Raw genomic sequence first — 14,049 nt, 5'->3', positions numbered from 1 at the left:
TCCTTAGCCTCTAGTGTTTGGCCGGAGGTACAGGTGCAGGCACAAGCCCCTCCCTTCCTGTGTGAGTGTCCACCCCATTGGCCTGCTCCTCTCTCCTCTCTACACTCCCGCCTCAACTCTTTTGATCAGGCTGTTAATGTAGGAGTAGAACCACAAGCAGCAGCATTGTGCCCTGCCTGAAGGGAGCAGTTGACTCCTGCGCTCAACTCACAGCGCTGTGTGGGAAGAGGAGCATACGAGTGTGCAGTGAAGAGTTTTCTGTCAATGTGTGTGTGCTCCCCTTTGTACGCCTGCCTGTGTATAGTTCAAAGTCCACTTCCTTACACTCAACTGTTTACACTTCTTTGTATGAATGTTTGAAAGGTGCAGTGGTGGAATATAACTACTGTAATTAAATAACATTCTGAGGTGCTTCCACTTAACTTAAGCGATTTTATTTTACCCATACTCTTACAACTTATCCTCCACATGAAGTGAAAGTGTCACATTTTTTCACAGGATTCATATACATTTGTCATATGTGGCCCTAATCCTCATCGTTAAGTATAATAATAACCAAATGATAATGATAATAATTGTATATATTGAATAACAGAACATTCCAAATGACGGTTCTTCTGCATAACAAGTAACAAAGTACCCCAGCAGGTACTTCTGCAGTTGTCTGGATGTATGTGGAAAGATTGTGGAGTAATTCTCCTTATTGACAATAATAATAATAATAATATTATAATAGTAGTAAGTCAAATTTACAATAATAATCCAGATATTGAGACAGCTGGTTGGCAAGCTAACACACAAGCTGAAACAGTATGCACAAAGTAGTGCAGAAATAGATGAAATGAATGGTGGTGCATGGCCAGGGAAGTGGGAACACTCTCCCCAACACTACGGCTGGAATCACTGACTTGAATAAATGTTGCCTGTGTGTCTTTAGTTCATTGTTTACAAGGTACAAGGTAAGGTTAATGTGCTCTGTGTGAGAGCTGGCCACCTATTGAATTCATATTCCAAACAAATAGGGGGCAACATCGTAAACTGCTGCTATCTGGAGCTGCCGTTAGCTAGTAAGCTCAGTTAGCCATACAGCTATGCTCCTGACTTGAAGTGCAGAGTGGCATTATTAGAAAGTGCTGGCCAGGGCTAGCTGGTTCACATTTTAAACACAAATTCTTCCGTATTGCACCTTTATTTTTACAATTTTATTGTAGCAGTGTATTTTTACAATGCAACAGACAGTTGGTTTCTAATTAATCAATTTTATTTTCTTGACTCAAAATGTATGTCTTTTCATCTGCTTCCCTCCTACTGTAAAAGACAAACCACAGCTATAGAAAACTGTAGATACAATGCTGATTGCTTCATGAATTGGAAAATGACCTGTAAATGTGATGAAGAGTGGTGACTGAAGCATTTGCTGTTAGGCCTGCTTGGCTGTGGAACGAGCTGCATGAGGAACTACGGTTGGCTACATCAGTATCTACTTCTAACCACTTTTTAAGGCTTATTTGTATCTAAAGGCCCTCTTCAAATGTTGTGTTTAAATGTGTTTGTATATTTCTTTCTTTTTTCAGTTACACTGTACTTTATTTTTGACAATGCACGTGCGATACACTGCTCTATTTTAATTTGCGCATTGTTTTTGAAATTCTATCCATGGTGTTTTATGGTTTTAGTATCCATTGTTAGAAGTTTTATTTCCCTTTCATTCTTTATTCCTGCCTGTTTATTCATACATTTATGCTTCTTTTGTATGGTCGTGTTTTTGTTATTCTTATGAAGCACTTTGTAACACTGGTTTTGATAAGTGCTGTAAAATAAAAAAAATAATAATAATAATAATAATAATAATAATAATAATAACTGACAACAACAACAACAACAACAATAATAACAATAATAATAATAATAATAACAATAAATATTGTTGAATCAAATACTAACAGGTGCAACCGCATATGTACAAATCATGCTGGCGAACCACTGTATGAATGATTGTGACTAGAAAGGGAATGAGTGTGTGTGTGTGTGTGTGTGTGTGCGCACGCGTACACATGGAAAGATGATATACTATTCTGTTACTCCTGTACATTTTCATCTTCCTTCCTTTGCCTCCTCCTTACATTGACAGTCATCAGATGAATGAAACCCTGGCCTGAAAAGGGACCCTATTGCTTTCATGTTTGCGTAACCATAGTTACGCACATTTAAATAGGTAAGCACATCTGAGTTCTCCTCTTTTCCTGTCCTTTTTCTCAATTCCAACTCATTAAATTTGTATGAACACAAAGTCACATCGAGTGAATCCAGATGCAACCAGGCAGGCATTCGGCTGATTTTCATCATCTCTTTCAAAGCGCCCTTTTTATTGTATGTTCAGTATTTGTCCTTTACCTTGTTGTCTTTTAATTAGACTCCTTGAACGGTGTACGGTGTGCAGGCCTACACAGTACCAGCAACGTCATCCCCAGAACAGAGAAAGGGAGGGTGAAAAAAGAGAAGAAGAAAAATGAAAATTGGGGGAAGGGGGCAGTGTGTCCGAGTGTGTGCCTATGCAAGAACTATTACGCAGACACAGAAGCATGTTTATATGTGTGTGTGTGGGTCTTGGGGTTTAACTAGTGTGACATGTGGTATGGTGCAGCAGCAGAGGAAGAAGAGAAAGAAAGAGGAGGAGGAAAAGGAGGAGGAAGACGCAGCTCATCTCTACAGGCTGTGTTGTACATTATCAATTATGTCCTTCTTTGTGTGCAGCGGTCGGTGCAGGAGGGCCCGGCTCTGCTCTGCATTCTGACAGCTCTATGTAAATGGCTGGCTGGGGGCAATGACTTCAGAGAGAAGGTCACCCTTCGTCCCCTGGTGCACATAAATGACTCTTTTATTCATTTTCAGGTTTACAAGAGTAGGGGAGGAAAAGAGGGGGTTAAGGTTGGGTGCAGACGTGGAGTTGGAGAGGAGCATTCACAAAGCCTGTCATCTCCAAAAATTACCTGCGGACAGCATCTGCCAATTAAAGGCGCGCTGCACAGTTCCCTCGACAGGCGGACCACACTAGGCAGCCTCCATGTTGGATCAGCGCACGGCAAGCCCTTCCACAGTTTCACTTTAATAATTCACACAAGGCAGGGTGGAGTAGTGAAGAGAGGAGACAGCGTGTTTTCTCACTTCATATGCAAAAGACTGAGCATGTGTGACCGCATGATGGCTCTGATGTGGATATGTGTGCTGTCAGGTATGCTGGGAGGTTTGCTGTTTACAGTGCGAGTCATCCTGATGAGATTTCAGTGTTTAGAACTACACATCTTTTCAGGCTCTATTCCTTCACCTGTTTCATTCATCTCAGTCCACTACAGAAGATAATAGGATGGTTGTGTGACAGGTATCACAAGTGCCAGGCCAAACAGACGGGGGCTGCTTCACATGATGTAGTGTCGAAACCAGCTCCTCCCTCTCCTCGGCTCCCTCAGCCGCAGAAATCAAACCAAATCAATAAAAGTCATCTCTTCAGATGAACCCGAGCCATCAAGGGGAAGCAAAACTACTTTTACTGGGCCCAGGGGACCCCCAACCCCCACCCCATCCCACCCCCACTCACACACACACACACTCACACACACACATCCCACCATCCCCACTCCCCTCTCTTTCAGTCCCTCCATCTCTTTGTTGAGTGTCACAATCTGCAGTTGTGATGCACAGAGAAAAAATGAACAGATGTTCTCAGAATGGAGAAAGAGTGGCACAAACACAAAGTTTTCGATTGAAGTAAAAGAAGCAGGGGAGTGTGGTTTGCTGTGGCGAGAGGGGTTAAAAGAGAAGAGAGCTGGTAGACAAGAGTATTTTTCTACTCTGCTGATAAGGAGGAATATTATGGACAAAAAGTATGAACAGCTCAAGGACATCCTTTTAAGTTTTTTTCATTGTGCTTCAACATAAAAAAAAAATGAAGTGAACTCAGTAGCTGGAAAACGCTGAGCTGTGCCATGCTGAGCTAAACTAAACTGAACTAAGCTGAGGCAAAGGATGGGCAGGGCCAAGCGGGAGATTTGATGTGCTGTTTGATTCATGTTTTCTGTCCAGCGTGGCCATCAAACACCTTTTACCCCGACACACACACACACATGCACGCACGCACGCACGCACGCACGCACGCACGCACGCACACACACGGCCTGCCTCGTTTCTCCATCCTTCCCTGCCTCCTCTGCCTCCACCCTTTTACTTCCCCCATTGAGTTAGGGATTGGGGAAATGCCCAGGAAGCAGAATCAGGTTAGAAGGGGTGTGGGGCGTGGTGGGTGGTGTAGAGGGATGGTGAGGGGGAAGGGCTGCAGGGCCTTGTCACTCACCATGATTGGTCGACGGCTCTGCAGTCTCTGAGAGGCCTGACAGCGGCTGCTGGTCCTCTCGCCTCGTGTCCACCGCTGGTTCACAAGCTCACCCCGAAACTCATTTTCTAGCACCAGAAAAGTGAGAAGAAACAAGGAGGTGGGGCGAGGGAAGGGAGAAGAGGAGGGGTGTGTAATATTTTAGGGAAAAGAAAGGAGAGGGAAAAAAGAGAGTTGTCATATGAAATCAACAGGATGGGGCAGCGGTTTGGATGGGGGCGGGGGTACTGGAGCATGCTGCTGACAGTCCTTTCTTAACTAAAGGAACACTGTGTATGCTTTACACACACACACTTGCACACATGGGCATGGTTAAGTGCCACAGCTGGGGTCCCTGTCAGTCTGATAGTGGAATCAATCAAATTTGCGCATTTTTATCGAGCTTTTCAGGGTGCATATATAAGCGAACAGGGGGATGGGCTTCACTAGGGGAGAGGGGGTGAAGAATGGTCAGTAAATAATGAATCATACATAAATCAAGCCTCTTTTTTTCTCCCCCTCTCTCCCCTATTTTTTCATCAAGGTAATAGCTCTTCACTTTATCTTCCTGATCGTCCATGAGAAACGGGACTAAATCTACCACAAACCCCCCCTTCCATTCTTCCTGCTTTCAGAGCAGGATGGCGGAGGTGTTAAATACAAAACAGAGAGTTGTCCCAACGCTGGTCATATTTTTCCCCACAGTTTCAAGTTCAGGGAGAGTGCAGAGTATTTTTCTGTGAATGCCCAAGGCTGAACTTTTTAACTAGTGTAGCTTTAAAACACTTCAGCTGCAGGACTCTGAAAGCGGTGGATGTGGCTCCTTCCCTGTCTCTCTTTTTATGCACCATCGAGCTGGTACGTTGAAATCTGATTCTTTTTTGTGTATTTATATATATATATATATATATATATATATATATATATGTATGTATGTATATGTATATATATATATATATACACACACGTATACCCTGTAGCTTTCACCTTTCTATGGATTGTGTGTCTTGGCAACAGAACGTTGTGAAAGAGGAAGTGCCCTTGAGCTTCTAGTGACTCCTGTTCTGTATGGCTACCTATCTGTTTGTCTTCAACAACATCTCAGAGAAAATAAAACCCAAACAGACCAAGGTTTGGCTCGGCACACTCTCAGTCCACTCAACTGTAAATGTAAACAGAAGCAGCAATATTGTGGAGGGGTAGTGATTCACAAACGAGATTAATGCAGTGGGATTATTCAACACATTTGAATTTTGACATAAAACAATGAATGAATGTTCCAAATGTAAAAGCGACTTAATACAGCTCTTTCAGATCACCTGCAGCAGTCCCGACAGCCTACAAAACATAAACCTCTTTTCACTTGAACCTGAAAATAAATCCCTGGCCTCTGTCCCCCTCATTTCCTCCCATCTATTATCTCTACCTTTTCATCTCTCTCCTTGTTGCTTTCAAAGATACAGTGAGTTATTTTCTCTGCGCACACTGTCCTGTACGTGAACCCACAGTGCATGCAAAGTGCAAACTAAAAGCAATGTCAATCTGAAAGCACAGAGTCACTGAGACAACAAAAGGCTGCATCCTCGTATCCGAGGGGTCCCAAGGCAGACCAGCCCTACACTCCGCACCCCCTCCTCCTCTCCCTCCATCAGCCTCCCCCCTCCACGCCCATCCCTACTTTGCCCACTACGTGCAAACCTCGCCAGCGCCCTGCAAGCACTCTGCAAAATGCTTGTTTATCAACTTTCACTCCCCCCTCAGCGAAAAAGTGATTACAACAGCAATACTGTTAGTTTGTATCTCTGTCTCTGTCTCTTTGTCTCAGCTCTGTCTGTCTCCACACACACAGGCCTGCAAACACACTTATTTCTTTCTACTTTTTCTTTTTTTTTACCTTTTCCTTCTTTAAAAGCAAAGTGAAGTGAGCATCCATCCTGTATTGTCAGTCTGGGAGCCAAGGAGCTGAGAGGCCTTCCTAAATGCCAAATATATAACAGCCCTCTATTAGGACACACTGCCTCAGGCCATGTGTCAGCGTTCCTGCTCACTTTGTTCAGTCCTGAGCCACTGTTCCTGCCACAGACCACCACACCACCACAAATACATCTATACAGTCTGATCGCCCAGGTCTATAAAAATGGGTAATTAATCAAAGAAAGGTGGGTGAATTGACCTTTCTATGCTCCCTTCTGTTGTTTTTGTTGAAAACATGAACATGTGGATCCTTCACAGATGAAAAAACATACAACTATTTGATGTGATAGTTCTGTGATTTTATATAAGCTCACAATTCTAAGGCAAAGTTTAGAAAATCTGCATATGCGAAAAATTCAAACAATAAAATCAACATATAAAGTATGCAAATTGATACAAAAAAATAAAACAAAGTTTAGGCTTGAGTAATGCCATTATAGGCAGGAGGCTTACTGTATTGGGACAATGGAGCAAAGAGGCCCAAATCCATGGTTAGATTAAATACCAGGGTGAACTGCTTGTAACAGTATTAGTGTCCGGGGCCGGGGCCGGGGCCAGCTGTACACCCCGGGTCCTGTTAAGCAGGATTTACAGACAACGTAGTGTGATTAGAGTGAGCCGGGCACAAGAGACAGAGAAATCAAAAGTTGACCGATGTCTTTGTGTCACAGGACAACAACATCTGAAGAGCCACATTACTTGGCAGATGTGATCATTGGATTTGTAATGTATAGAAAAATATCATTCTGATGAACTGCCAAAACCCTCATTTCAGTTTTCATGTCCCAGTCTGAAGGTCAAATAAAAAGCACACAGTTACCTATGAAAGGCCAGTCTTTAGTCAGGAACAAGACAAAGTGTCTGTGGGGTGGTCTTAGCAGTTCTGGGGTGGCAGTTTAGGGGCGGGGTATGGAAGAGAGGGCTCCATGGTAACCAGCTTTTGGAGGAGCTCCCCTGAGGGCCACCCTGACCTCAGCATCTGAGAGACAGCACCAACGTGTTCTAAAACACAACACTAACTCTATGATCTGTGCACCTTTCTGCCTCAGGCAGCAGTTTGTGACGTTCTAAACACTTCTGCATGTCATGCTTTTTCTGCCCATCTGGGAATTGACGCATATTTGGCTTACTTTTTAATTAATTTTCTTTTTTAAATGTATTTCTCTTTGAACGCAGGGCATGAAATTCATTATTTGCAGGCTTTCATTTGAAATGTCTCCTCTCCATTGAAAGCCTGGCTGACCCTGACCTTTGCTTGTATTGCTCAGATTTCTGATAGGCTTTGAATGACGAGGGTGCAATTTGGCCCCAGCTGCTCTTCCAACATGTTTATTGCTCTCCCTCCTCCGGCACCTGCTGTCCTCACCATGGGCTATTCAAGCCTTCATAGAGACGTTCCTCCTATCATGGTGACTGCAGAAAACAGAAACAACTTCATATCTGGGCCTGTGCTACATACAGCTCCATACTCTGCAGTTATCCTCCAGTGACAGCATAAGGCACCAATAACCTAATTCTGTAATCCCCTGAAACTAGGCTACATTTCATAGGAAAAGTGAACATAAGAAAAACAATAAGTGTTTTATAATTTCAGCCTATGATGCATTCCATCTTGAGTGAGCTCAGTGTCATTCTACATTAAGCCTAACAATAGACTAACAGTTTCACGATGCTGCTTCTGTGAATTCTCACGAGCTCCATGGATTAAACAGCCTTAAACACAACAACACAACCACAACTATATTTTCAAAAAACTCTTTGAAGCAACAAAGCCCACCAGAGGTCTGTTTTTCTTTTGTTGTTGTTGTTTGTTTGTTTTTTTTTACATTTTATAAAGCAGTCAAACATCGTAACATATTCTACCATTAGCCTCTTCAACTGGGACCTATAACAGCTCATCACTGCAATTCTGTGTGTTCAGACCCCAAAAAACAAGTACAAATTTCAAACTAAACTAAGATCTAAGTTCTAGTAAAAATCACAAAGTTTCACTGAATTTTGGGGACTTTTGCATAGAACAAGACAGTATTATTATTTTGATGTGATGTTGCAGCCATGAAAATTATGACCATCTTCGTTTTTTTGTAAACTTCATAATCATAGCATCAAATATCTTAGAAGATGTGCACATAGAAAAACTATGTTACCACACAATGCAGATTACTCATTTATTTATTCAACTTTAAAACTGCTTTGGGAGGAAGTGAACGAGACATTTCAGGTTCAGGAAGTTAAATATGATTGCAGAAGAACAGTTCCATAAAGCAAAACGACTTTTTCCCCCAAAAAAGTCAAACTCTCGTCATTTTAAAGGGCTCACTGTTTCTGAAGGTGGCTGTTTCTCTACTGTCTTTTCTCCTGCTTCCGACCCTGAAAGATGTCTTAACATCATGACTAACAGCTGAAGTTTGTCAGAAGTGCAGCGCTGCTCGGTGATCCAGCGACATGGACTAGTTTCACAGGCTACTACAGCGGGGATGGAGAGCAACTTAAAGAGCGGGTGACATAACACTGTATCATCATCCCTCATCGCTTTCCTCCATCTTAGGACGCAGGTGCTTTGACAGACCGCGAGGCGCACACACAGCACATTACGTGGCCATCTAAGCAAAGCGGGGGGAGAAAAACACACAGTGCACACCGCAGCACAGTCTCGGGATGAATCCGGCAGGATGAGCACTTCAAAATCCGCCGAAATGTGCAGCTCGAGCTGCCGCTGACGCTTCGAAGCACTTTTTTTTTCATCTGCGCACGAAAGACGGCTGACATTTGAAGAGAGCATCTCTGTTTTTTTGCTGCAGAGGATCAAATGGCCAACCCCTCCCTCCCTCTCAAACACACACACTCACTCCATCCTTCCATCCATCCATCTGTCCGTGCATCCACACACACGCGCACGCGCTCATCCTGCTCAACGCCCACTGTAACATCCTAATAACAGAATTTGGTGCTGAACTCCAGATAGATATCACACCCCGCTGTAACAAACCCAGAGAGACAGAAAGAGCAGGCAGAACGTGGCGGCAGTGTAGTATAGTCGGCGCTGTGGTGAGTACAGTAGAGTGGCTAATTTATTCCTGGAGATATAGAAGGTGAAACTAGAGGACAGAGTGGAGAATACACTTCAGGTATGACTCAGTTCGCTAAGAGAGCATTCAGGGAATATAATAGGCCTATAGTCCATTTTTAGAGCAAGTGCGTCCAACGCACTGATGAACTACCCAACAGAGACGGAGTGACAGAGAAGTGGGTAAACACGCATCACTGAGGTGCTGAGGAAGCGCCATAGTTGCTTTATTCCCACTTATTATTATTATGAGGCGTAGTGTAAATATGAACAACATCAAAAACAGCATCTTATGTATTTGGAACGCGTTACAGTACTATCACCACCTTTGAAAATGCAAATAAATCGAGTACACAAATCTATAGGTTCAAGAGAACAATCAAGTCAAACTGTAGTAAGTAACTTTGAAAGCATATTCGAGGAATCATAATATACGAAAATGTAAAAACGAATCTAATCGCCACTAAATCAAGCTGTCGGCGATGCTTTCAGTGACTCCAATGATCCAGCCTAAGATCAAAGTTATGCAAAGACGGCCGTAGATATCCAGTTTTATGATTATTAACCTATATCTAGTTTATCATCAAAACATAAACACCGTTCATTACCTGTATTCAACAATATTTCCGCTGGGGTTGGCGCTGTGTCCTTGCCGTGTTTTGAGAGTTGCAGGTCGCTTTCAAGTAGTTTGCTACAACGATATCCCGAGTAAAGGTTTAAAAACGTTCATCTATCCCGTCACAAATGTCCAGATGTGATAAATAAGAAGAGCGAGCGAAGGTTTCCCGGCGGCCTGTCCTCCACAGCGCAGCAGCGCACGGCTCCGGATCGAGGCGTTAAGATGTTACTTGTTTGTAAGCAAAAACATGGCTTCATTTGCCTTTGTCAGCGAGAAAAAAACGTAATATTGACTTACCTTTCCCTCATGAGCCATTGTACCCCCCCCTCCCCCCCCCTTCCATCCCCTCTCCACCCCAAACCCCCCGCCCCCCATCTCCTCCCTCCGCCCTTTGCCATGACATCACGGAAGCTGTAGTAAAACCTCCAGCATCAGATGGGCAGGGCTTGAGGTCCCCCTTACTACACACCAACTCAATGGGCAGATGAATACGCACACACTCCCTCTCTCTTTGACTCCCCCCCCCCCCCCCCTTCTTTCTCTCAAACACATACATCATCTGAGCCTGTAGAACTGACACCTTCAAACTAGAAACGAAATGTTGCATCGTCTCTGCATTCAGAGCACACACGATTTCCCCCAACATGAAAAGAAGTTCCCCACGCTGCTTTCACTCTCCAAACATGTGTGACATCATGCACCGTGAGCACCGTGAGGAAGCATCTCTGCGCCGCTGGCTCCACAGCGCGCAGCCGCCGCTGTGAGCTCGTGTTTCGGACGTTTCCCTCGCTGACACGTTCTTCATGTTCCGCACATGCATCACGGAGGTTATAGCTACTGTAATCCTTCACCGCACCCCCCCCACACTCATTCTGGGAAGTGGTACCGTCCAATAATTCATTCAGGGGACCTTTTTTTTTTTTTTTTTTTTTTGTCGGACTGGGAATCGATGTAGTAGTTGTATGCTGAGTTAGTGTATGCACGGCGCGCTGACAGTATCTGATCACTGCTCTGTACGGCAAGATGAATTTTAACGACATATAGGCAGAAAGGAAAGTCTCCGAGGGCGCTTTACGGAAATGTATTGATGCTCTGGGGAGGAGAGGGGATGTGAGCGCGATATCAATCTGAATTATCACTGAAAAATAATACGCTGCGGAGAAATAGTTTGGTTGAAACGGTGTGAGTTTATTTTAAAGGAGAGTGATCACTGCCAGAAACAGATCTGTTGATAGTTTGTAGGCTCATTGAGAGAATAATGCCAACTGTCAGAGCAGCTCCAAACAACAAACGGCTGCTCTTAATAGTGCAACTTGGAGTCACTCCCAAATGTTGCTCACACCGTGGTTTTGCTTTGCTGTTTTGAAACCATTAGTGGAAATGACAACCATTCATTACAAGCCATTTGAGAATAGTCCCCACAAATGCCATCCTTTATCTGCTGTCTCCACGCCGCGTACGGAGGGAATATTCAAAAAGCCCAACCTTCAGCTTTCAGAAATTCTATTAAATTCTTATCTCCTTGCAGCAGGCTCTTTTTGTGCAATCCCATTGTTATGCATTGGAGCTGAAATCAATCACCGGCCGTGCACGCCGCATCAGTATGATTTCAGGCTGAGCAGAAAGAGGAAGCACACAACAACAGCACCGACAGTCGAATAAACAAAAGAGAGAAAATATGAGAGAAAAAAAAAAGAAAAAACCCAGGCCCTGATCCAAGAGAGGGCCCGTGTGGAAAGTTGGTCCTGCAGGTCAGGTACGGAAGTGAGCTGAGAGAGCCGCGGCGGGGCCCGAGGGCCGCAAACCGACAGACAGACAGACAGAACATGGACTCACACAGCCCGGGTCCGTCTGTGCCGAGATTTCAGAACTACGGACAGCTCAGAAGTACTGCGCGCGTGCGTGTGTGCGTGTGTGTGTTCAGCACCGCGGACAGCTCCGGCCCGCTGAGGCTCTCGGGCTTGCACAATACCTTACATAAGCGTATTGTGGAGGTAACAAAGGCTTTTGTCTGCGCGCTGCTCTCACTAAATATCTGCCTCATTAGGTGCAGCATAAGGCGAAGTTTAATGGTGTTAGTCGAGACTTATGAAAGTCATGTTATTTCAGGTATTCATTTAAAGCCACCGCTTATCAAAAAAACATTACTAGTTCATTTCAAGTCGTTTGATCTGTTTGCATTTTACTTTGAAGGATACAGGAGGAAAGATTTATTTAAAAAAAAGAAGTAAACTCACTTTATCCGTCTGAAGCTTCTATAGTTGTTTGTGACCATATATAAATAAACAGAAACCAAACTAAATTCCCTGTCATAAGCCTGAATGGTCACAGCTAAACTAATTAAAACTAAACTGTATGAGACTGAACCATCTGAACACTTACTTAGTATATTATTTTAATTATTATTATATTACTATTGTTATTATATGCTTTTGACCTTTTATTGTGAAGGTTGAGACAGGTTAAGTCACCTGGGAAGAGTCAAGAAAACACTTTATAATGACGTCATAATAATACCAGTATAGTCAATTCAACTTTAGTTGAACAGTGACATGCTTTATAAACCATTTATTAAGTATTTATAATTGGTTATAAACTTACGTTGCAACTTTACAGTAAAAATCTGCTTAATAAAGGGTTTGTACTCACCCTCTGTGAATGGTGGCTGAAATCAAATGTTACCAAAACTCTTTCCCTCTATTGTTACAAAGTGTGTATGGTGTGTGTCAAATCTGCTCTACTACCTTGGACTATCACGTGCAATTACCTTATCAAAGAAAAATGTATTAAACTAGTGTGTCTGAATACTTTTGAACGACATATGGCTGGAAAAACTTTTCCTCTGTTCTCACAAAGTGTAAGTGCAGCTGCAGATGGCCTGCAGAGGCCTGCAGCTATTTAATGGTCTCTGGTCCAGACTATAGCAGTTGTATGGTGGCTGTATTGTGCAGGCAGCCAGTATAAATATTACATGGGGCAGCAGCTGACTGAGCGCTGAGGTTGGGACTGGGGGAGGCCCCTATAGTCCCTCGACAGATGGAACAAGCCGACAGACTAACACAACAAAAAAGTTTTTAATAAGCCCGCAGCTTGGCATTGTCCCCACGGTACCGGGGCCACACGGTCCCCAAGGGGACCAACTGTCCTTTGTCTGGCCAGTTTTTACCCCGGGGGTTGAAGTTTAGTCGCAGTTATCGGCTAGAGAGAAGTTCACAAGTTTTAGTGTCTGGAGCAGCTTGGATTGGAAGTCCTCCATACAGGTTTTAAAGTTAGAGCTGGTGTGATCAGACACAACTAAGCCTCTTTAATCCCTCACAGAGACGCCACACTGTCTTTATAAAGACTTGTATTGTAAACAGAAACAGAGCGACCGACTGCTGCTCCCAACAACTTTACACTAGTTCTGTGTAATATTCAACTTTAACATATATCTTAGCCTAATTATAGCCGAGCACAGATCAAAAGCGGAGGAAGGATATCACAAAAACGCTCATACTCATACATACTGCGTTCACAGTGTGCTGGTCCAAACAGAGCCGCAGATTCCGAAACACAAAGTTCATTTTGAAGTTGCTGTTGTTCTGTGGAAACAAGTGAGAGATACGAACCTAGAAAAGTGCGACACAGCTTCATGATTGCGGTCGTCTGTTTCTTCCTTCGGTCCCGCAACGACCGCCAAGAGCTGCTGACAAGTTTACCTCTGCCGGACAAAGTTGCTCAAACTTTACATCAACTTCTGCGGCCGGGGAAGGGAGGGCCGGTGGGCGGGACGAGCGACTGACTGACAGTCGCAGAGAGCCAACGGGAAGAGCTTATGTCCTCCTGCTGCCAGGAGCTGGACCCAATCCCAGTCAGCCAGTCTCAGCTTTCAATAACAATAGCCTGAGCAGCAACAAAGAGCATCTGCTGCACCCGGCAACTTCTCACACTAAGCACCCCCCCCCCCCCCCCCCCCCCCCCCCAACAATGCCATCTGATAGAACTCTATAAACACCCATCTCTGTCTCCCAGCTCATACAAATA

General features: G+C 43.9%; 1 protein-coding gene across 11 annotated transcripts in view; it reads right to left on the bottom strand.

The window, feature by feature from the left end:
* myt1b (myelin transcription factor 1b) overlaps positions 1 to 13,754 on the bottom strand; it is a 45,987-nt gene extending 32,233 nt beyond the window's left edge. For 5 of the 11 annotated variants that reach the window (XM_030424274.1, XM_030424280.1, XM_030424279.1 and 2 more), the window contains exons 1-2: positions 13,635 to 13,754; positions 4,349 to 4,455 (exon numbers count right to left, since the gene is read on the bottom strand). In XM_030424274.1, the coding sequence (XP_030280134.1) occupies positions 4,349 to 4,455; positions 13,635 to 13,659 (132 nt within the window). In that variant the 5' untranslated portion in view covers positions 13,660 to 13,754. Of the gene's footprint in view, positions 1 to 2,394; positions 2,443 to 4,348; positions 4,456 to 10,015; positions 10,354 to 10,727; positions 10,855 to 13,634 lie in introns of those variants that run through there. The other 6 variants (XM_030424283.1, XM_030424285.1, XM_030424275.1 and 3 more) reach the window with 5 other exon arrangements.
* Between the last annotated feature and the right edge of the window lie 295 nt (positions 13,755 to 14,049).

The sequence above is a fragment of the Sparus aurata genome, chromosome 7 (genome assembly GCF_900880675.1).
Source record: "Sparus aurata chromosome 7, fSpaAur1.1, whole genome shotgun sequence".
NCBI lineage: Eukaryota > Metazoa > Chordata > Actinopteri > Spariformes > Sparidae > Sparus > Sparus aurata.
Note: the sequence above shows the minus strand (reverse complement) of the source record. Positions and strands in the feature narration are given on the sequence as shown.